The 24,945-nt window shown below is 43.0% G+C and overlaps 1 protein-coding gene across 3 annotated transcripts in view; it reads right to left on the bottom strand.

Annotated features, from left to right (window-relative positions):
- The window catches only part of LOC147574895 (uncharacterized), a 224,078-nt gene that overhangs the window by 140,871 nt on the left and 58,262 nt on the right, over window positions 1–24,945 (bottom strand). Inside the window, exons 1-2 of one of the 3 annotated variants that reach the window (XR_015242808.1) lie at window positions 16,000–18,192; window positions 15,317–15,881 (exon numbers count right to left, since the gene is read on the bottom strand). The exons of 1 other annotated variant lie outside the window; for it this stretch is intronic. Coding sequence is in view for 1 of the 2 variants with exons in the window: in XM_086683428.1 (XP_086539554.1) it covers window positions 15,317–15,904 (588 nt within the window). In the remaining variant the exon portion in view is untranslated. Of the gene's footprint in view, window positions 1–15,316; window positions 18,196–24,945 lie in introns of those variants that run through there. One more of the 3 variants, XM_086683428.1, reaches the window with a different exon arrangement.

The raw sequence follows: 24,945 nt of genomic DNA, 5'->3' as shown, positions 1-24,945 counted from the left end.
GACATGAGGACTGTAGTGACAAGGAGTGGCTAGGAATCCCACAGGCAGAATTCATTGATGACTTCTATATATGCCCACAGTCTTCAGGGGTGGTTTTTAGAGCAGTACCATAGTGCTCCAAACTTGAAGAGGTACTTTGTGTTTATCAAAAGCACAAGTTCCCTGTTGGTTATTAGTGATGAGTGACTGCATCAGCTGGCATTCAGATCAACATGCAAAAGGGCTCCCCTTTCTCCATGTCTTTGCCAACATCTGTTGTTTCCTGAATTGTTAATTTTAGTCATTCTGACAGGTGTGAGGTGGTATCTCATTGTGGTTTTGATGTGTATTTCCCTGATGATGAGTGATGTTAGCCATCTGGATGTGTCCTTTGGAAAAATGTCTATTCGTGTCTTCTGCCCATTTCTTAACTGGATTATTTGTTGTTGGGTGTTGAGTTTGATAAGTTCTTTATAGATTTTAGATACTAACCCTTATCCAATATGTCATCATTTGCAAATATCTTCTCCCATTGCATCAGTTGCCTTTCAGTTTTGTTGATTATTTCCTTCACTGTGCAGAAGCTTTTTATCTTGATGAGGTCCCAAAAGTTCATTTTTGCTTTTGTTTCCCTTGCCTCTGGAGACATGTCTAGTAAGAAGCTGCTGTAGCTGAGGTCAAAGAGACTGTACTGCTGCAACTGCACTACTAGGTATTTATCCAAAGGATATAAAAATGCTGATTTGAAGGGGCACATGCACCCCAATGTTTATGGCAGCACTATCAACAATAGCCAAATTATGGAAAGAGCCCAAATGTCCATCAACTGATGAATGGATAAAGAAGACATGGTGTGTGTGTGTGTGTGTGTGTGTGTGTGTGTGTACTGGAATGTTACTTGGTGATCAAAAATAATGAAATCTTGCCATTTGCAACAACATGGATGGAACTACAGTGTATTATGCTAAGTGAAATAAGTCAGAGAAAGACAAATATGATTTCACTCATGTGTGGAATTTAAGAAACAAAACGGATGAATGGGGAAGGGAAGGAAAAATGAAATGAGATAAAAACAGGGCGGCAAACCATAAAAGACTCTTAAATATAGAGAAAAACTGAGGGTTGCTGGAGGGGAGGTGAGTAGTGGGATGGGCTAAATGGGTAATGGGTATTAAGGAGGGCACTTGCTGGGATGAGCCCCAGGGTTATATGTAAGTGATGAATCACTAAATTCAGCTCCTAAAACCAATACTATACTAGATGTTAACTAATTTGAATTTAAATTTAAAAAAATTAGTTAATAAAGCACATAGCTAATATGATAGGATGTCAAAAGCAAATGATAGAATCTCTCCTCCTCTGCTCCCTGTTATTTTTTTTTTAATTTTTTTTTTCCAATGTTTATTTATTTTTGGGACAGAGAGAGACAGAGCATGAACGGGGGAGGGGCAGAGAGAGAGGGAGATACAGAATCGGAAACAGGCTCCAGGCTCTGAGCCATCAGCCCAGAGCCCGACGCGGGGCTCGAACTCACGGACTGCGAGATCGTGACCTGGCTGAAGTCGGACGCTTAACCGACTGCGCCACCCAGGCGCCCCTCCCTGTTAGTTATTAATAAGATCTTTCTGGAGAACTCACCTCAGAAGCTGCTGTAGCTCTCTTACCTATATCCCGCCTCCACTGCCTGCTAGTTGTAAGGAATGAGTGATTCCTGGAATGAAGATCACAGTAGGACATGAAGAGGGGCTTGTCCCTCACTTCTAAAGGCTGGCAGGGAGAGAATCAGGAAGGGGAAGCATGTAAATGGAGGTCTGAGTACCTGGGACAGAAGCTGACATGTTCCTGACCAGGACATGAAAAGAGAGCAAAGCCAATTTGTTTTGCCCTCAAAAGAGCCTAGAACCAGGAAGCTAACCCAAAGTTCGAGGGCTTTGGGGGGAAGTAAGTAAGTAAATCTGGGCTTTAATCTGCTTGTCTTAGTGTGATTAACAGAGGTTGGCTGAGTGTTGACACTGCTGGGAAAGAACCACAAACACAAGATTTTTCTAAACACATCCAATCCTGTCAAGTACTGCCAGCAGCTTGTACCCAGCCGTACTGTTATGTCTCATTTCTATACCACCTACACCTGCAATCCTTCCCCATGTTCCTCCTTTCCACCAGCCTTGCCTTCCTGAATACATATACACATATATATGTGTATATATGTACATGTTTTTAAGTTTTTTATTTGTTTGAGAGAGAGAGTGAGCAGGGGAGGGGGGCGGAGAGAGAGAGAGAGAGAAACCCAAGCAGGTTCTGCACTGTTGGAGCAGGGAGCTCGAACTCACGAACCATGAGATCATGACCTGAGCTGAAACCAAGAGTTGGACACTTAACCAACTGAGCCACCCAGGCACCCCTATATATGTATATTTTTATATGTTTCATGAATATTGTATGGTGTTGAACTCAGCTGTATACTCTCCCGGGATCGGCCTGGTGTCTTCCCCACTCTTGTCCTCTCCCCAGACAAAGACAGCATCAATTAGCCTACCCACCCCAGCCCTTGGTGTCTGTCATCATTCCACATTTCTTCATTATTCCCCCTGCATTTCAGAAAGCACCAGAACCACTCAATTTGATTGCCAACAACAATAACATAACACTTTTAATAAGACTTTTGAAAAGTGTTCTGTTCCATTAAATAGTCATGAAAAGTGGCCAGGGATCTAGATCTAGAATTTAATGCCACACATGAGGTCTTTACTGGATAAGCTGCTCAGCACTGAAGAGGGACTGTAGCCCCTTTGGTCTTTCTGGAATGTCCAATAATTTGCACTTCATAGTAATATCTATTTGTCATTGATGGAAAGATAACATGGAATTCTCTGAAACCCTTGGAACGTCCCAAGAGGGATACTGAGAGGCAAGCTGAGATCTGTGAGCAGCTGCTAAGAAATGCAAGCCCCTCTAAACCATTTCTTGTCTACACACTCCCTCACACATAGATTAAACGAAGTTTCTCCTACAGACCTGTTTTAAGAGGCCTCTCCAATAAACTCGCCATTCTAAGACATTACTAGAGTTCTTTCCTGCCTCCTGTTGTGTCAACCTGCACTCCTACCCCAACTCCCAGCACCATCAGCAGCCTCTATAGCCCTGGCCAGAAAGTGGATGTCTTAACAGTGGCCATCAGACTCATATTCCCTGACCACCTAAGGAGGCATGAATGGACCTGTCCTACCTTCTCCCATAAACTGGGCTGGGGCAGGTATTGGTGTCCCTGGAAGAAAGACTGGAATCCTTGCCCTTAAGAAAGCTACAGCAGAGTAGCAGAGCTGAAGGTTGTTCTTATTCCATTCAATATAAGGTTAAGTATGAATAAAAGATTTCCACTTTCAGAAGGAAACTTCTGGCTGAAATGACCAGAGAATGATCTCAGAGAAAGATGATAAACATGAATAAAGGGCAACAAAACTACAACACAAAGAAAACATTACAAAATTGTTTTTACAATGTTTAAGCCAAATCTATGACCCTTGGAGAGGATGAAGAGTTTTAAGGGCAAAGTCACAAGAATGAAATGTGAAAAAAATCAGAGTTAGAATCCTCTGACATTTGACAAGTTACTTAACATTTCTGAGTCCCAATTTCTTCATCTGGGAAAGGGGAATAACCGTACATCCATATCCCAAACCTCAATTACTATTAATGTACTGCTGATTCCCAAAGCTGCTTTGTTGCTCTAGTCTTTCCTCTGAGCTCCAACTAAATAGGCAATAGATAGGAAAACGCTCTATCTTGCCCCAAAGACAATGCAAATTAATTAAAAGTTTCCAAACACCCTCTACCTCACCAAACTGCTTTCTAATGTCAGAGAATGGTATTACCATACCATTTTTTTCAGACGAGGTATATCACTATATCTTTTTGTTCAGACCATATATCAAGTCAGTAACTGGGTTCTAAATTTTGACACCTCTCAAGTTGGCCCCTTTCCTCTATTGTTACTGCCTCTGCTTATAGTTCAGTTTCTCATCCTTTCTTTCTTAAAAAATTATAATAGTATCTCATATCCCCAGGGCTTAGGACAGTGGCCGGTGCATGGTAACACTTTAATAGACTTGAATTCAAAGTCTGGCCTGAGGAAGCAGATTAATTATTACATTAATGTGATGACTGCTATGGTGTATGGGGTCCTGCCACAGGAGGAAGTACTCAGCTGATGAGGACTCTAGGGTCACATAAAAGGGTCACAATAAAAATGACCTTGAAAGGCATCTTGCATAACAATTAAAATAATTTGAGTACTCACTATGTGCCAGGAACGATTGCAGGCAAAACAATCACCAAGACACAGGCCTTGCCTCCATGGAGATCATTACTTAATGGGGTAGACAGTCTCATGTATCCAAATTGTCTAATCAACATATACATATGAATGTCCAATATTAACCTCAAAAGTGAAATCCTGATTCCCTCCCCCCTTGCCACCACACAATCACATATACCAGACCTATTCCAATCACAGTATTTCCCACATCAGTTAATGGTACCTCCTTTTTGCCCACTGTTCAGGCCAAAAACATTGGTGTCATTTTGATTTTTTATCTCTAACAATGTCTCTCCAATCCATCAGAAAATCTTGTCGCTACCTTTAAAATAAATCTAGTACATAACCACTTTGCACTCCCTTTGTTTCTAGTTATTGTAGTAGTATTGTAACTAACCCCTCTGATTCTTCCTGAGACCCTTCCACAGAAACCCAATGGTCCTCAGAGAAAGTCCTTGCTACAGATGATTGATTGACTGATACACTGATATATGTAAAACCATGAGATTAGATAAGATCACCAAAGAAATGAATGAAATTAAGAAAAAACCCTAAGGATTGGGCTCTGGGACATTCTAACAGTAAGAAATTGGAGGGGAAAAAAGGGATCCAGTAAGAGAGAAGACTGAGAAGCAGTAGCCAGGGAGGAAGGTGGGAAAAGCAGAAAAGTGTTGTATACCATAAGCCAAGAGAGGAAAAGTACTGCAAGGAGAAAGTGAGCAACTGAATGAAAAGTTGTGAACTGGCCAAAGAAAATGAGGACTCAGAATTGACCATTAGATTCAGCAACATAGAAATCATTCATGCCTTGAGAAGAATAGACTCTTGTGAATGATGGATGTGAAGGCATGACTGGGATGGATTCAAGAAAAAACGGAAGGAAAACAAATGGTGACAGCAAGTGTAATCAGTTCTTTAAAGGAAGTTTGTTTCACAGAGATGCAGAAAAATGGGGAAATAGAAAGTGGGACCCAAAGAGGACTTTTTTTAAAAAGGTGAGAGACATCAATAACAACAACAAAATCTGATTTAATGGCCAAATTATGGAAACTGCCCAAGTGTCCATCAGCTGATGAATGGATAAAGAACATGTGGTATATACATACAATTACTCAGCCATAAAAAAGAATGAAATCTTGCCATTTGCAATGACATGGGTGGAGCTAGACAGTATTATGCTAAATGAAATAAGTCACAGAAAGCCAAATACCATATGATTTCACTCATTTGTGGAATTTAAGAAAGCAAAAGGAAAAAAACAGGCAAACCAAGAAACAGACTCTTAACTAGAGAAAACAAACTGATCGTTACCAGAGGGCAGGTGGGTGGAGGGAAAGGTGAAATAGGTGATGGGGATTAAGGAGTACATTTGTTGTGATGAGCACTGGGTGTTGTATGAAGTGTTGCATCACCATATTGTACACCTGAAACTAATATTACACTGTATGTTAACTAACTAGAACTAAATAGAACTAACTAGAACTTAAATAAAAAATTTAAATAAAATAAAAATGCACAGAGGAACTACTTAGACATTTTTTCCAAAAAAGACATTTGAATGGCAAACAGGTACATGAAAAGATGCTCAACATCATTATCAAGGAAATGCAAATCAAAGCCACAGTGAGAAATCATCCCACACCTGTTACAATGGCTATAACCAAGAAAACATGAGATGAGTGTTGGTGAGGATGTAGAAAAAAGTGAACATTCGTGTACTGTTGGTGGGCATTTAAATTGGTGCAACCATTATGAAAAATAGTATGCAAGTTAAAAAAAAGTGAGAGACATAGCATGCTGGATATTGACTGAAATGATGCAGTCAGAAGGGATAAATTGATGATAAGGGAGAGCAAGGGGAGAACTGCTGGAGCAATGAGGTGGTGTAGAAGCAGGCAATGGGATCAAATGCCCTGTCTAGAAGATGGCATTGGATAAAAGCACAGATGCTTTACTGGTGGTAAGTAGAAGGTAGTATTGAGGAAAGACAGTGTGGCTTACTAGAAAGATTCCATCACATGTAACAGAATGTGGGCAAAGACCCAAAAGGGTAAAGTGAGGAACAAGGAAGGGACCATGGCTGGGGATGGAGAGAGGGGTATGGAGACCAAAACCAAAAGCCAAAGGTGGAGATGAATTCTGGAAGTTAACTATAGCAAATTACTCTTAGAGCCTATGGTGTGGGTGTGCAACAAAGAGGCTAGGTGGGCATAAAAAGGTGTTTCCCATTGATGATCACATGTATGAAGGTGCTCTCAGAAGACTGGAGCACTAGGAGAGATTTCAGGGATGTTCTAGATGTGTGGAGCATAGTGCATGAGACTACAGACAAAGAGGGCAGGTACAACATTCTGGTTTTCAGAGAGTAGGGATGTTTAGGGAGTATGAGAAGAGAACTGGAAGGCAGAAAGAGGTTATCCTGAGTGGATGAGATGGACATCTGTTTTGGACACTTCATATCTGTCAGAAGGTTAACACCTCTGCATTCCCACCGTCTGACCTACTACACAGGAGCCAAGAGCTAAAGGAAGTACAAGAAGTACAACAATCTCCCTAAAATATGGTATGAGGGACTGTGGGATGCCTCTGCCTCACTGATTTATAAGGAAATCCAGGATGACTCAACATCTCATCAAACCAAGAGGTGGTAGCAGGACTCTCTTGCATGATAGGACCCCAGCACTTAGCACAATATGTCCACTGCTAGCAGGGTCCAGAAACAGAGGATGGGAAGAAGTATGAATGTGTCCTTCCTGTGAATGTTGATTCTATGTCTAATGGAAGAGGACCCAGCCCCTGTTGTGGCCCCCAAGGTGAGGAGATACAAGGCCCAGGTCTGTTGAGCCAATACACTCCAAAAACCAAAGGAGATCCTGTGACAGGCACATCCTTCCTGCCTGGTGGGAGTTGGGCAGAGAGCCCCACAGCAAGGAGACGAGGGGGACCCAGAGTGAAGGGAATGACCCAGAAAGGTCATGTGGTAAGCCAAGGTTAATGTGCACACATCCTGACTTAGGTGGAACAGGTCCTTTCCATGGCCCCCAAGGATCCTATCTGCCGTAGAGCAGCATGAGTTCATAGCACTGACCATAGTGCTACAACAAAGGGTTGAGGGCATAAAGATGATATGTAACCAACACCTTCAGGATTCTCAGTTTTCAGCAAAGTCAAGAGCTAAGCGAAGACAGGGTCAGAGCCTGTGACTCACGCAGGACGTTAAGGAATGAAGCCTTGCTCATCCCATCTCATAACCCTAGCACAAACCTCATCCTCCAGCTTAAGAGTAAATCCAGCATAAAAGGCCTCATGGAGGACACAAACTCAAGCATCTACTACTCCAGAATTGGTGGTAGATGCTAGGAATAAATGAGTGCTTGCTAGGGAACTCTGGAGTTCACCTCTGGCCCTCTGAGGTAACATGTCATGGTGAAAGGTCCTGACCTTCTGGAGCCCTTTCCTTGATCTCTGCAGAGGGCACCTGAGAAGTCTATGGAGAGAATTTCAGGCAAGTGACCACGTGCAGTGGAGGAGAGTGGCTTCTCCACAAAATCACTTCTCCTGTCAAAACACAGAGTCCTAGAAGATAGAGACCATGACTGCTTCAGTTTTGTACCTGCTTACCATAGCCCATCCTGGGAGAGCAGTGAACACAGAATGAGAACAGGAATAAACCCCACAGATGCTACTCTCTGCACCATGTAAGAGGGGGCTGGGCTTCTGCTCTTTACCAGCCATCCAAAGCCTAATGCTCCACCTGGGCTCAGGGGCCCATCTGTCACAGAATGAAGAACAAGAATGATTCCTGTGTCCCATGTAGGGAGAAGAAAGAAGGGAAGACAGCCTGGACTTCAGGTGGGGATATGAGCAATGAGCACAATGTAGGCATGTAAGGTGCTAGGGGACACAGAGGACCAGATCCCTGATAGGTCTGGCTGGGCTTGCCGAGGACTGTTCATTCCCATCCATCCCCAGAGACAGTGAGGCCAGGACCCTGAATACTTGGTCTGGATGAGAGCATGAGGAGGGAAAGGGGCCTGGGAAGGGGCCAGAGGGAGATCTCTGTTTCCAGAAGGAGGGGTGGGCCCTGCCAACTGCCCCTCCCCCCTTTCCTGCTTTGCCCCTCTTCTCCACTGCAACTTCTCGGGATCCAGGGCCAGGCAAGGCGCACATTGGGGATTTTCCTGAAGGTATCACTCCTGAGGTCAAGCCTGCTACAGAAAGTGCAGGGGCAGGACCCTGGGCAGGCAGCTGGACCCATGGGAATCCAGATGGCGGGAAGAGAATGGGAACGAAAGCCATTCCTTGCGGTAAATGGTGCTGGCAGCTGGGGAGTGTCAGGAGAGAGGGGAGGGGTAAAGTGAGAGTCCAGAGCAGACTCTCACACATAGTCAAAGACACAGGACACAGACATCAGCCACAAAGAGAAACACAAGCACACAAATTCAATGATGCCACTCCAAAACTAATTCAGAGTACCCAGAGACAGGTCCAGGAAACACACCTACATAGACTCAAGAACACCCTGAGTCAGACATGTGGGAGCAGACAGACACTGGCACAAGCACACATGCAGACACAGAGACAGGCTTCACACACGTAAACAGACACAGACCATCTTACAGACCTACCAACACAAATGCAGTCCAACCAAATCTATCCATTAAAGTTGCTCTCCTCCATAAAGCCTCCTAGGCCACCTCAAACCAGGCCTGTCTCTCCCCCCTTCTAAGCTCTGCTTTGTAATTTCTATGTCATTCCTTGTCCTTTAATAAGGATAGTCTTGGTACAGAACAGGTGAGCACAAGGGAAAGGAAGCAAAAATAATATAAAAATAGGGAGGGGGGATAAAACATAAGAGACTCTTAAATATGGAGACCGGAGGGTTACTGGAGGGATTTTGGGAGGGGGGATGGGGTAAATGGGTAAAAGACATTAAGGAATCTACTCCTGAAATCATTGCTGCACTATATGCTAACTAATTAGATGTAAATCAGGGGCACCTGAGTGGCTCAGTCGGTTGAGCGTCAGACTTCAGCTTAGGTCAGATCGAGCCCCGCGTTGGGCTCTGTTCTGACAGCTCAGAGTCTGGAGCCTGCTTCAGATTTTGTGTCTCCCTCTCTCTCTGACCCTTCCCTGCTCATGCTCTGTCTCTCAAAAATGAATCAATGTTAAAAAAAAAACATTAGATGTAAATAAAAATAAATAAATAAATAAAATAAAATAAAATAAAATAAAATAAAATAAAATAAAATAAAATAAAATAAAATAAAATAAGGATAGTCTTAGATTCACATGCATACCTCTGGTCTCAACAACTTGGCTATGTGCTTTCAAAGAAATGACAAGGTCAGCAAATGAGTCCACTGCCCTCCTCGGCAGCCCCATTCCTCACCTACACATCCATCCCTATCCCCGGTAGCGTCTCCAGTTTACTGCAGGTCCTGAACCCCAGCGTCTCAGCAGATATAGACTCTAAGGGAAGAATTAAGCAGACATATCCTTTCAAAGTAATGCTGGTGGGTATTACCTCCCAAAATCTTTACTTTGCCTTATGCTTACCAGTCTACCTCCAATGTGTAACCACTACATCAGTGCTATTCTAAGCATAATGCTAACCTTTTTTTTTAACATTTATTCATTTTTGAGACAGAGAGAGAGAGAAAGAGAGAGAGAGAGAGAGAGAGCGAGCATGAGTGGGGGAGGGGAAGACAGAGTAGGAGACACAGAATCCCAAAGCAGGCTTCAGGCTCCGAGCTGTCAGTACTGAGCCCAATGTGGGGATTGAACCCACGAACCGCGAGATAATGACCTGAGCCAAAGTCAGACACTCAACTGACTAAGCCACCCACATGCCCCAACCTAACACTAAACTATAGATAACTAGACACAGAGCAATGTCTGCACCTGTACTAGGCCCACAAGTAGCACACGTTTATGACAGTATAGATCATCTGCACTCCAGGAACTCAGTAGCTCCTTCAGTAACTACCTGCACAGTCTTCAGGGTAGGATGTCCCTGGAGGGCTCAGTGTTCAGTGGAATCCAGGAGCACCAAGGTCCCCAGGCCCTTTGACCGTCCTTAGCCAGAAAAGCCTACAGGGGCCCAGTCTACTCCAAGCCCTGTTCTGGAATTATCCCAGCCTCTCAGCTGGAATTCCCACCATACCCTTCCCTGGCTCCTGCCTGCCAAGCTGGGAGCATCTGTTGCCCTGGAACACCATATCAGGAGGGAGCAAATGTGCCAGAGACGTGGGCCTGAAGAGATGTGGGGATTTCCAGGCTCTTGCAACACCCCAACCTAGGACCTTTACCCCAGAGCCTGGTCCAAGTACCTGTCCTAAATAGGTAGTGGGCCTGCTACACTGGGGAGAGTAGGGGTGAATTAGTACACTTCCTCTTCCCCTAATCCAGGATGTCAACCAGGTGAAATAACCAGGTTATTAACAATGAACTCATCAGCAGAGGTAAAGCTGAAGTCAACCATGTGTACCTCCCTTACCCCTTACCTCTCAACATCACCAGGACCTCTAGTATAGGATTCCTTCACACCTCGGTCACCCTAGAGATTGTCAAACACTATTTAGGCTCTATCAGGAACTCAACAAGCCAAAATCTTCACCCAACAGACTGTAACTCTTAGGTGGGCGCTCAAAACTCAAATGTGCAGCCATCCGAGCTTGTGTCCCCTTCCCCAATGTCTACATCGAGCCTGGCCTGAGTACCAAGAGCGGGGCTTGGTTCAGGGCTGCAAGCTCCTAAATATGCCCATGAAGTGCTTGATAAATTAACAAAATTAGTTTTAACCCTTGAAAAACAAATGGTAGTTACTGTCAAGAACTTTGCAAGGGCTGGAATTTTACTCTATTTTTAAAAAAAATTTTTAAATGTTCATTTATTTTTGAGACAGACACAGAATATGAGCAGAGGAGGGGTAGAGAGAGAGAGGGAGACAGAATCCGAAGCAGGTTCCAGGCTCTGAGCTGTCAGCACAGAACCCGATGTGGGGCTTGAACTCCCGAGCTGTGAGATCATGACCTGAGCTGAAGTCGGACACTTAACCAACTGAGCCACCCTGGCACCCCTATTTTACTCTATTTTTAAGGTTAACAAGCTATCCTGTTCTATTTCATGAATGCTGGCAGAAGACAAAAGGCTCCTGAATCAGATATAAAGGATTTTATCACTCACAGAACAGTCATAGCAAGAGCTGTAGCATGTTTTTTGTGTCAGTTCCCCTTGTCTATCAAATGCCTTGGGTGTAGCACAGAATGATAGATGCCTGTTCATTCAGTGGGTTGTGTTACAAGAGAGGAATGCTAAGGTTTGGGGTTTCACTGCTTTTACAGTAAGAAAAAGCAAAGCTGATCTTTGTCCGGGGGGGAAGTTGCTTTATCTTTCAAGGTTGCTTGTTGCAAACACAATTCTGAGAAATGGCCTGGAAAACAGTCATGGTCTTACATTCTTGACATACCCAGTAAAAAAAAAAACAAAAAAAACAAACATTCAGGAATGCTAAGAGCCCATAGTAGGCTGTCTCTCTCAACCATAATTAGCAATGGGTAAAAAACAATGGTGAGGGGAAAAAAATGTTTTCCATGTGCTGGAAGACCTAGGAGAGACAGGTTAAAAAGAAAATCGGTTCACAAAGATGCCACAAATTATGCTTAATGATAACTTCTTCAGCTGATAAGTGGAATTGGGGGTTTTCTGTGTCCTTATTAAAGAAGAAAAGAGATCTAGAACATATTATCATAGAGACAATGTGAATGTTGAAGAATTTGTGGTAACTTAAGAATGGCTTAAAAAAACTTTAAGGGTCAGGGGGGTAAGTGGTGGTAAATCCCACTGGGACAAGAAAGTAGATAGGCCCACGTGGCTGAATAAAATGGAAGAAATGAGATCAGATGACAACCTAAACCTTTCCTTGGTACTGTTTGTGGAGAAAGTAAGTCTCTAAGGTGGCCTTCCCCCATGTTCCCACCTCCTTGTGTTCATGCTTTGTATAATCCCATCCTCTTTAGTGTGGACATACCTGTGCTTTGATTGTAATTAACAAAACATGGAATAATAATAGGCTGTTATTCCTATACTTCTGTAAGACTGTCTTCTAGCATACTCATTCTCAGACATTTCTTTATGGCTTGATAAACTGGCCATGTTGGGAAAGTCCATATACCCTCTAGGAACTGTAGGTGGCTTTTAGACATTGAACATGGCCTCCAGCTTAGAGGGCCCCCAGGGTCCCCAGTCCTATGAATGCAAAGAAATGAATTCTGCCAACAACCTGAGTGAGCTTGGAGGATTCTTCCCCATTCAAGCCTCCAGATGAGAACACAGCCCAGCCAATACTTTGCAGCCTTGTCAGACCACAGAGGACTAAGCTGGAATCTTAAGTCACTGAGACTTTGAGATCATATATTATGTATTATTTTAAACTACCACATTTGTGGTAATTTGTTGCACAGTAATAGAAAACTAATAAACTGCTGCAGCCATGACAGTTAAGAGAAGTGTCTGACAGTAAGGCACATGTGGCCAGCATGCAGTTTGTGTGTGTGCAAGGTACCTGCTTAAAGTTCAGTGAGATTATTTATAAGGGAAAGCGGAGGTAGGAGGAAGAGGGGCTGTTCCACAGTATGAGCCAGGGAAGAAATAGGGAAGGAGAAGGCATCTAGGTAACCCTTCTCCTTCAGTTCATTCTATAAAGACACATAGCTGTGGAGTCTGTGGCCCTCCTAATAGGCTGGAACGATCTCATCCTGCATATTAAATGTAAATTACTATTTTGTCCCTTCATTTGATTTTTTATATGAGAACAGCAGATATCTGTGAAAGGCTCAAAAATATAACTAATGGTAATCTTGTAGAAAATGGGGAGGGATGTCCCCCAGGAAGTAATAAGGTAAAAGAACCTCTGAAAAGAGAAGTAGGGGAAACAACCCAAATCAGTAAGTTTCACAGATAGAAAAAGGAGCTCCAGATTTTCTTTAAGTTCAGGAAGGAGGAACAATCAGAATAGTTCCTGCTTTACACAGGACAAGTGTTGAATAAATCTTTCTTTAAAAAATGCTGCAAAGATGATTGGGGGAAGCAAAGAGTTTATTTGAGATCACAGTGTCAGTATCCTTTCTGTAGTTCAAAGTGGGCCAGAAGGGTCTGAGATGACCAATTCTTCAGAACTTGTTTCTAGAAACAATGTAATCATGAACTCATCATATCCAATGTGTTTCCTCAGAGATTGGTGACTTGGGGTTAGCAGGGATGATGATAGGTAACCAATACAACAGAAATGGGTCATTTCTTTGATCACAGGAGAGAGGTATCCAATTTTCTAATTTATCCAGCTTCCATACCATATCACATTTCTTTTGGATATATATGTCAGAGTAGAAAAGCTGGGTCATGTGAAAATTCTTTTTAATTTTTTGAGGAACCATGAAACATTTCTACAGCACTTTACATTTCTATCAGCAATGTACCAGCATTCTAATTTCTCCAGATCCTCCCACTATTTTCCATATTTTTTGAGAATAGTGCTGGTTAGCTATTTATGTATCTTCTTTGAAGAAATATCTATTCACATCCTTTCCATTTTTGAACTGAGTGTAGTTTTTATTGTTGTTGACTTGTAGGAGTTCTTTATACATAGTAGATATAAATCACTTACCAGATATATTATTTGCAAATATTTTTCCCCATTCCATGGGTTGTCCCCCCACTCTCTTGAGTGAATCCTTTGACACACAAAAGTTTAAATTTTAAGGAAGTCCAATTTTTCTGTTTTTTCTCGTCTACACTTTTGATGTTGTTATACTTAAGAAACCATTGCCAAATCCAAAGTTGTGAAGATATTTCCCTGGTTTCTTTCCTAAGAGTCTTATATAGTTTTACCTTTTCAACTGAAGCAAACATACATTCTTGCTTCTCTTTTTGATATCTCTTCCTAAATAAAATCTGAAAAATAGATTTCATGATTCCAAACTTTGTAATCTTTTTCAAATTGCTTAACGTCTCTGAGTCTCAATTTAATTATCCCCGGAGGGATAATTTTACAAGGTTGTTGTAAGAGTTCTATATTTAAACATAGCTAGTATGTATAATGCCTAGCACACTAGAGCTCAATAATCCTATGTAGTCTTCTTCCTTCCTTCAAAGGACTTTCTCTTCCAGGACCTGCCAGCATCAATTATTCCACCTATCTTACTGCTTGCTTATGGATAGTCAAGCCCAGGGCCCCAAGTCTCCTATCTTAGCTTCAGAGGGCTCACTTGTCCTCCCTTCCCTTATGTCCTTTGCTCTAATAGAAGTTCCTGCCTCCACAAATATCCAGCTTCGAGACAACCTGGGCTACCACGGAAAATACATTTTCTAATGGGGTCGGGGAAGGAATGGACAAAGGCAGCAGCCCCACAGGGCCCCAGCCTCTCGATCACCTTGGAGGGGCACAATTTAGGGCACACTGAGCCCTAAAAAGGTCAAGGCTAAAGTCCTTTGGGCATATGGGAAGTTACTCCTGGCCTAGATCCCGCAGCAGGGTCCTCTCCTTCCAGTCAGAGGTTCATTCCAGGCAGTTCCAGGGCACAGTCTAAGGGATTCCTTTATACAGCGGTCCTCTGTGGGGTCCATCCCCACCGCGCAGGCTCCTGAGGCTCCCCTGTGTTCTCAAACGGTCTTCCACTGAGACACCACCAGAGACCACCCTTGCCCTCCGGTAGTTATACAGAAGGTCTCTGTGGGTAGACAGTGCCTCCACGCTGTGCCTCCCCATGGCAGCAAAGGCAGAGACAGCCCTGGGAGTCTCCGTTCACACAGGGGTCCTCCATGGGGGCGGCTCCCTGCACGCCTCCGGAACTTTCCCAAGGGGCAGAGGCAGGGACACTCGGGGGGTTATCTACTTACACAGGGACTCCCTTAGGGGCGGCTCCCACACAACACCTCAGAGTCCCCGGAGGGTTGTCCGCGGCCCGCAGACCCGTCCCGTAGGGTGCCTGCCGTGTCCCCGCCGCCCCCGCCCCCGCTTACCGGGACCGTCAGGGTGCGGGACGCGGGTCCGGGGCCGGCGGACTCTACACCGCGGACCCCGCGCCGCCCATGGCCACTCGGGAGCCGGCGTGCTGGGGCCGAGCGCCGGGAGCAGGCGGCGCAGGCGGAGCAGCAGGCTGAGGCGGCGGCGGCGGCGGCGGCGGCGCGCGCTCCCCAAGCACACCCACCCTCCCTGTCTCCCGCCCCATGCGCTGCGGCGCGTGCGCCCGCGCCAGAAGACCTCCGCGAGCCGGTGGGCGCGCGTCGCGCTCCGCCCTCCCGCGCCTCGAGGCGCGGCCCTCGCAGCTTAGCTTGGCGACCTCGCGCAGGAATGAGGCGCTGAGGGACCGCAGGAAGGCGGCGCCCGGCTCCGACGACCTGTGGGTCCGGGTGCCAGTGGGCGCCCCCGACCAGCTCCCCGCTCTGCGGCACCGGGTCTTCGGCAGCCGGGCAGCCGACGGCAAGGTCAGTGCCGGCCCGAGGAGGCGTCTCGGAAGGGGGCTCCGCGGCGGCTCGTGGCTCCTGCCCGCCCGCCGAGGCGAAGCGTCCTGCAGCCCGCACCTGCCTGGGGAGGTGAGAATGACTCATCCAAGCGGCCTCGGCCGGGGGCCCTCTCCTCTCTCGCCAAGCCCAGCTGCCCAGTCAGGCCTCCGGGGGGACGACCCGCGCGTTAGGGCACTCACCTTCGCAGTACCCCACTGCGGAGTGTCTAAATGAGCCTTCACAAAGCGCCCTGCTGTCCCCACTCTTCCTGCGTGCTGCTTTCAGAGGTTATTGGTCTTCCATCTCCAGCAGCAAAGCTGTACCTTGTTGTGAACCACTCGCTCTGCTGCTGCAGTCACATCCCTCATCCCTTAAGTTTCATTGTCATGAAACTTACCAATAAGGAATATAAAGGACAGTACTATATATAGCTATCCACCTTTAAACAAAATGCCAGATACTAAACACTCTACGTGTATTAATTTAAACTTCCCAACATGACCATGAAATCCTAAATTTCATTGCTTTGATTATACAGATGCAGAAAGTGAGGCACAGAGAAATTAAGCAACAAGCCTAAGGTCACATAGCTAATACATGGAATCTAGGTATTCTGACTCCACAGCCCATTCTCCTATTTGTTTTACTGTACTGACTCCAGGGCTGCCTTGAGGATGTGCATCAACCCACAGAAATTTTTTTTTTTTGCAAGGATACTGATTATGTAAATAATTTTACTAAAATTTGTGTTACGGAATTCATGGTCCTATGTGAGGTATACTTCCATATTAGTTTGCTATCATATGAGTGCAGGTAAAGATTCTTGGTAAGATGCACCATGCTGGCTAATTTTACACCCCACACATGAGGGGAAGGTAATGATGGTATTCTTATTCATAAAGTCAAAACTTTTCAGAACCTGTGTGTCTTGAAATAATATAGGTCTTCTTGCCTAATTTCCTAATACCATTTATTTGAATTTTTTTAATTTTGTTCATATTCATTTTTTTTAACATTTATTTACCTTTGAGAGACAGAGGCAGAGCATAAGCAGGGGAGGGGGAGAGAGAGATACAGAATCTGAAGCATGCTCTAGGCTCTGAGGTGTTTGTTAGCACAGAGCCCAACGCAGGGCTTGAACCCACGAACTGCGAGAGCATCACCCAAGCCGAAGTCAGATGCTCAACCGACTGAGCCACCCAGGCGCCCCCAATACCATTTATTTAATGCAAGTTATATCATTACTTATGACACCATATCATCCATCTTGCGAGCTGTGAATACTGGCTTCTCAAGTTCTCTCAAAACTTAAAATTAAAAAAAAGAAAATAGGGGAACAAGTTAGATGGAGAAGTAGGGACACTTGGATTTTCCTCATCCCTCAAACACAGCTGTATTGAGGTCAGATCACTTGGAACACCCAGGAAATAGATTTGTGGAGCAGCAGAAGGATCTCCACAGTTGGAGGGAAACAGCTTGGCAGGATCGAGTTGCATGTGAGTTGGGGGAGATAAAAGGTGCAGCTACGGAGGAGAGGGAACACTTTCTGTGGAGAGACAAAAAGAGAAAGAGAGGGGTTGTGAAAGTGTGGCATTGAGTTAGCATAAGAGGAAAACCTCTCTGGACCATGGGCTGGGCAGTGAGAAGTACAGAGTGTACTAGTTCTTTTTTGCAAACAGCCTTTGGAGCTGAAACTCTGAAGTTTTCGAAGTGTGCAACTTTCTCTGGAGCAGAACCTTGGTGCACACTCCTAGGAAGCAGGGAGCTGACTCTGGAGTGCATAATGTGGTGTAGTGATCTCTGGTGTGCACTGGGAGAGAACAGTCCCCTCCTCAGAATACTCTGGGAAGAGGGTCTATTGCCTCCCCAAGGACAAAAGACCCTTTAGGTACCAGCCAAAGGCATTTCCTCATCAGGGTGAAGAGGCTCTTCTCCAGAGGAGGGGAGTGGTTCTGTGCAGTGCTGGGTCCTTTAAGACTTTAGGTTTTGATTCCCAGCCAAGCACCAAGAAGAAGATGCAGGAGAATTGTGATGCAAGGCAAGCTGACTTCCCTTGCTCTTCTGTAAGGGCTACTTGAACAGCATGGGTTGAGATCCCTGGTCCCAGGAGGAGAGATTGGGATGATGCCATTTCCCCCCCCAACACCAGCTTTGTGGGACTTCAGAGAGCAGCACAGTGGCCCCAGTGGAGGCAGGACATGCTTACACCAAATCCTGCCCCTCTGTGCCTGTCAACTGCTGGAGCAAGACTGACCCAATGCAGCCAGCCTGTTCTCCAGACCAGCACAGCCACCAATCCCAGACACCAACAGACAACTGGCTTTTTTGGTTTTGTTTTTTCTCTTTCTTTCCTTCCTCTTCTTTTTTTCTTTTGGAATCAGGCTCATAGTGTCTGATTTGTTTTTTGTCATTTATCATATATATATATATATATATATATATATATATATACACACACACACACACACACACACACACACACACACACATATAAATCATTTTTTTCTTAGGCTTTTTTATTCTATTTCCCTCTTTTTTCTTCTGCTTTTTTTCTAATTTTTTTTCCTTTCTCTTTCCTTGGAATCAGCCTTATGGTTTTTTGATTTTCTGTTTGGTTTTCTTGTCTTTTTTAAATGTTTATTTCTGAGAGAAAGGGGAGTGGAGGGCCAGACAGAGGGGGACAGAGGATCCAAAGCAGGCTCCACGCCGACAGCAGAGAGCCTAATGTGGGACTCAAACTCACAAACTGTGAGATGGTGACCCAAGCTGAAGTCTGACACTCAACCAACTGAACCACCCAGGCACCCTACTCTGGTTTTCTTTTCTCCCCTCTCCTTTTTCTCTTGTTATGAACCAGGCTTCCCACCCACCCCCCTTTTTTTTTCTAGGTTACTTCAACAAACAAACCAAGGCACACCTAGTTAAAGGTCCAAACATTCCACCACTGCAAGCAAGGAGGAGCTCTGTAGAGGAAAGACCAGTGCTATAGAACAGCCAAAATTCAACAGCAGAGTGCATGCAACATACACCAGAAACACTCTCTAGAGTACCAGGCCCTGGTCAGTGTATAACCCCTTTTTAATATGGTAGTACTCTCAGGTGCAGGACACATAACAACCTTTCAAAACATGCAAATGACAAAAACATAGCCAAAATGACAGGATGGAGGAATTCTCCCCAAAGAAAGGTCAAGAAGAAATCACAGCCAGAGACCTGCTCAAAAGAATAGGTGAAATAGAAGATACAATTATGGAAAATAATGAAGCTGGAAAAAAAGGGAAAAGAAATTACTAGATCACGAGGGGAGAATTAGAGAATTAAGTGATTCCATGAAATGAAACAATATCCATGTCATAGGAGTACCAGAAGAAAAAGAGTGAGGAAAGAGGCAAAAGGTTTATTTGAACAAATTATAGCTGAGAACTTCCCTAATCTGGGGGAAGGAAACAGGCATCTAAGTTCAAGAGACACAGAGAACTCCCTTCAAAATAAACAAAAATAGGTCAACACCACGACATATAGTGAAACTGGCAAAATACAAAGATAAAGAGAGAATTCTGAAGGCAGCTAGGGACAAAAGTTCCTTAACCTAAAGGGTAAACACATAAGGTTAGTAGCAGACCCGTCCACTGAAACTTGGCAGGCCAGAAGGGGGTGGCAGGAAATATTCAATGTGCTGAATAAGAAAAATATGCAGCCAAGAATCCTTTATCCAACGAGGCTGTCATTCAGAATGGAAGGTGAGAAAAAGACTTCCCCAGACAAAAACTAACAGTTTGTGACCACTAAACCAGTCCTACAAGAAATTCTAAGGGGGACTCTCTGAGTGGAAAGCAGCAAAGACTACAAAGGACCAAAGAACATCACCAGAAACATGAAATCTACAGAGAACACAACGGCACTAAATTCATTTCTTTCAATAATCACTCTGAATGTAAATGGACTAAATATCCCAATCAAAAGACATGGGGTATCAGAATAGATTAAAAAAAACAAAAACAAGATCCATCTATATGCTGCCTACAAGAGACTTATTTTAGACCTGCAGATTGATGTGAGGGGATGGAGAACCATCTGTCATGCTAATGGACATCAAAAGAAAGCCAGAGTAGCCATACTACTATCAGACAAGCTAGATTTTAAAATAAAGACTGTAACAAGAGATAAAGAAGGGCATTATATCATAATTAAGGGATCTGTCAAGAAGAGCTAATAATTGTAAATATTTATGCCCCCAACTTGCAGAACCCAAATATATAAATCACAAACATAAGCAAACTTATTGATAATAATACCATTATTGTAAGATAATTTAATACTCCACGTACAACAATGGACAGATTATCTAAGCAGGAAATCAACAAGAAACAATGGCTATAAATGACACCTGGACCAGATGGACAAACAGATATATTCAGAACATTTCATCCTAAAGCAGCAGAATACACATTCTTCTCGAGCGCACGTGGAACATTCTCCAGAATAGATCACATACTGGGTCACAAATCAGCCCTCAACAGGTACAAAAAGATTGAGATCAAACCATGCATATTTTCAGATCACAATACTCTGAAACCTGAAATCAACCCCAAGAAAAAATTTAGAAAGCCCCAAATACATGGAGATTAAAGAACATCCTATTGGAGTGCCTGCGTGGCTCAGTTGGTTAAGCCTCTGACTTTGGCTCAGGTCATGATCTCACTGCTCTTGAGTTTGAGCTCCACTTTGGGCTCTGTGCTGACAGCTCAAAGCCTGGGTCCTACTTCAGATTCTGTGTCTCCCTCTCTCTGTCCCTCCACCCCCGCCTCAAAAATAAATATTTAATTTTTTTTTTTTTTAAAAAAAGAACATCCTACTAAATAATGAATGGATTAACCAGTAAATTAAAGAAGACATTTAAAAATACATGTAAGCAAATGGAAATGAACACACAACAGTCCAAACCCTTTAGTATGCAGCAAAATCAGTCTTAAGAGGAAAATACATTGCAATTCAGGCCTCTCTCAAGAAGCAAGAATGGCCCCAAGTACATAACCTTACCTTACAACTAAATTGGCTAGAAAAAGAGCCCCAAATAAAGCCCAAGGCCAGCAGAAAAAGGGAAATAACAAAGATTGGAACAGAAATAAATGATACAGAATAAAAAAAAAAACCCAGTAGATCAATGAAACTAAGAGTTGGCTTTATGAAAGAATAAACAAAATTGATAACCCCCTAGCCAGGCCTCTCCAAAAGAAAAGACAGAGGAGCCAATACATAAAATCAAAAATGAAAGAAGAGAGATCACAACCAACAACATAGAAATGCAAACAATTATAAGAGAGTACTATGAAAATAATATATGCCAACACTGGAAAATCTGAAAGAAATGGACAAATTCCTAGACAGTCACACACTACCATAACTCAAACAGGAAGAAATAGGAAAATTTGAACAGGACCATGATTAGCAAAGAAATTGAATCAGTTATCAAAAAAATATCCCAAAAAATAAGAGTCCTGGGTCTTCTACCTAGGGGAATTCTACCAGACATTTATTTTTACCAGACATTTATTTTTTTAACATTTTATTTTATTTTTTGAGAGACAGAGACAGAGCATGAGCAGGGGAGAGAGGCAGAGGGAGACACAGAATCCAAAGCAAGCTCTAGGCTCTGAGCTGTCAGCACAGAGTCCAAGTAGGGGAGGGACAGAAAGGGAGGGAAAGAATCCCAAGCAGGCTTCAAGCTCTACTCTGTCAGATGACCATGAGATCATGATCTCTGCTGAAATCAAGAGTGGATGCTTAACCAACGGAGCGACCCAGGCACCCCTCTGCTTATTGTTAACCAAACAGTGTAACAACCAGTGAGAGAAACTTTTTATTTTTTTGAAAACATAAAAATTTATTTTAAGTAAAAAGATGTCTTGAGCTACTTAATGTTGAAGTTTTGTTAACCCACAAATTTTTTTAATTTAAAATCAAGTTAGTTAACATACATTGTTAACATAGTTAACATACCTCTTGGCTTCAGAGGTAGAACCCACTGATTCATCTCTTAAATATGACACCCAGTGCTCATCCCAAAAAGTGCCCTCCTTAATGCCCATCACTCATTTAGCCCATCCCTCTACCCCCACTCCTCCAGCAATCCTCAGTTTGTTCTCTGTATTTATGAGTCTCTTATGGTTTGCCTCCCTCTCTGTTTTTATCTTATTTTTTCTGCCTTTCCCCTATCTTCATCTTTTGTTTCTCAAATTCCACATATGAGTGAAATCATATGATATCTTTCTCTGATTGACTTATTTCACTTAGCATAATATACTTTAGTTCCATCCATGTTGTTACAAATGGCAAGATTTCATTCTTTTCATTGCCAAGTATTATTCCATTGTGCACACACACACACACACAGACACAAACACCTCATTTTCTTTATCCATTCACCAGTCGATGGACATTTTGGCTCTTTCCATACTTTGAATATTGTCAATAGTGCTGCCATAAACATTGGGGTGCATGTGCACAGGCAACAAAAGAAAAATGGACTTCACCAAAATTAAAAATTTTGTGCATCAAAGGACACTATCAAGATTGTGAAAATACAAATCATATATCTGATAAGGGATTTGTATCTAGAATATATAAAGAACTCTTACAACTTAGGGTAGTCTGGGTGGCTCAGTCAGTTAAACGTCCGACTTTGGCTCAGGTCATGATCTCATGGCTTGTGAGTTTGAGCCCTGCATGGGGCTCTGTGTTGACAGCTCAAAGCCTGGAGCCTGCTTCAGATTCTGTGTCTCACTCTCTCTGTTCACCCCCCACCCCCTGCTTATGCTCTCTCTGTCTCTCAAAAATAAATAAACATTTTTTTTTAATTTTAAGAACTCTTACAACTTAATAACAGACCACCATATTCTAAAATGGGCAATGGATCTGAAAGATGTTTCTTCAAAGATACACAGATAACCAGTAAGTACATAAAATGATGTTCATCAAATAAATGCAAAATCAAAACTACCATGAGATATCACTTCATATCCACTAGAATGGCTCAAATCAAAAAGTCAGATAACAACAAGTGCTAGCAAGGATTGGAGAAATGAAACCCTCATACACTGCTGATGATACTGTAAAATGCTGCAGCCACTTTGGAACACAGTCTGGGAATTCCTCAAGTGATTAAACATAGAGCTACCATAGGACCCAGCAATTCTACTCTTAGGTATATTTTCAAGAGAAATAAAAATATGTCCACACAGAAACTTGTACATGAATATTTAGAGCAGCATTATTCATAATAGCCAAAAGGTGGAAACAACACAAATATTCATCAATGGATGAGTGGGTAAGTAAAATGTGGTATACCCATAGAAATATTACTCAGCCATAAAAAATGAAGTACTGATACATACTATGATGAACCTCAAAAACATAATGCTAGGTGAAAGAAGTGAATCAAAAAATATCACATATTATATGAGTCCACTTATGTCAAAGTCCAGAACAGGGTAATCTATAGAGACAGAAAGTAGATTAGTGGTTGCTTAGAGTTGGGGGTTGGGGAGGCCCTAGGGGTGATAACTAAAAGGTATGATGTTTCTTTTTTAGGTGATTAAAATGTTCTAAAACTATAGTGATGATTATACATATCTGTGAGTATACCAAAAACATTGAATTGCATACTTTAGATAAATCTGGTATGTATGGTATGATATGGGAATTATATCTCAATAAAACATTTTTTTGAAGTGTACGCATTCAGGAGTAGAGAGATCTATGTTCAGATACCAAACCTGAGGTTAGTAGATAGCTGTCTGTTGATGGGTTCTTAATATCTCTTGAGTCTTATTCTCCTCATCTGTGAAATGGGAATTAATTAAAATAATGCACATAAGGCACTTAGCATGCCTAGAATAAAGTATATATCTAACAAGTGTCAGCTATTATATTACCCAATTTGCAAAACTTTTCAATTCTGGAATCCTAGTTTCACAAACATTGCTACGCCATTTATATAATATTCTCTTTAAGCCTATAGCCCTGAGGATACAGTAAGAAGGTATATAGGAAGTCTGTATATTGTGTATGATGCTGTGTTAGCTTGGAAATGTAGACTTTTTTAGAGAGAGTTTTTTTAGAGAGAGAGAGGGGGAGGGGGAGAGAATCCCAAGAAGGCTCTGTGCTGCCAGCTCAGAGCCCCACACAGGGCTTGACCTCACAAAGTGTGAGATCATTACATAAGTGAAAATCAAGAGTCGGATGCTTAACCAACTGAGCCACCCAGGTGCCCTGGAAATTTAGACTTTCTAATTCTGCCATTGACTCACTCCTTTTAATCTTCTACCCATGACCTCAAACTTATTCATCAAATCAATTCTCTGTTTGGATTAATGAGCTGTCTTCCATTCACAAATGACAGACACCTAATTCAAATAAATTTGAAGGAAGAAAAGAAATGTATTGGCTCATATAACAGGAAACTGGGAAATCCAGTGCTGGAGTTGAGTTCACATATTCAAAAATTTTCATTTCTCTGCAACCTTGGATCTGATTTTCTCTCTGTGATGCCTTTCACTGGCAGAGTATCTCTTTAACCAAAGTTTAGTCAGGTTCCTCCGAACTCTCTTCTCAACCAAGCCCTAACTTTTGGGCTTCCGTGTTCATCCCTGCATTGTCGAATTGTGGCAAGAGCCCTACTGAGTCAGTTTCTCAGGATCTCCCATCCTTCATATCTCATTCCCCTCAATATCTGATAGGGCTCCTCATCTTCCACCATCCCCCCTGTGAGGTCTGATCTTGCTGGCCTGCCTTCAGCAAGAATCCTGTTAGGTTGTTTTTCTAGACTCCTCCCTTACCCTTGATGTTTCCGCTTAATTTTCCCTCCCCTACCCTACTCCTTGGCTATAAATTCCCAATTTTCCTTGTTATATTTGGAGTTGAGCCCAGTATCTCTACTGCAAAACCCCATTATAGTGGTCCCTATGTATATTATGATAGTCCCCCCTAAGTAAAGTCTGCCTTACCATTCTTTATCAAGTATTATTTTTTTATAATATATGAAATTTATTGTCAAATTGGTTTCCATACAACACCCAGTGCTCATCCCAAAAGGTGCCCTCCTCAATACCCATCACCCACCCTCCCCTCCCTCCCACCCCCCATCA

This window comes from Puma concolor, chromosome D4 (assembly GCF_028749965.1).
Source record: "Puma concolor isolate L17-30 chromosome D4, mPumCon1.1.hap2, whole genome shotgun sequence".
Classification (NCBI taxonomy): Eukaryota; Metazoa; Chordata; class Mammalia; order Carnivora; family Felidae; genus Puma; species Puma concolor.
Note: the sequence above shows the minus strand (reverse complement) of the source record. Positions and strands in the feature narration are given on the sequence as shown.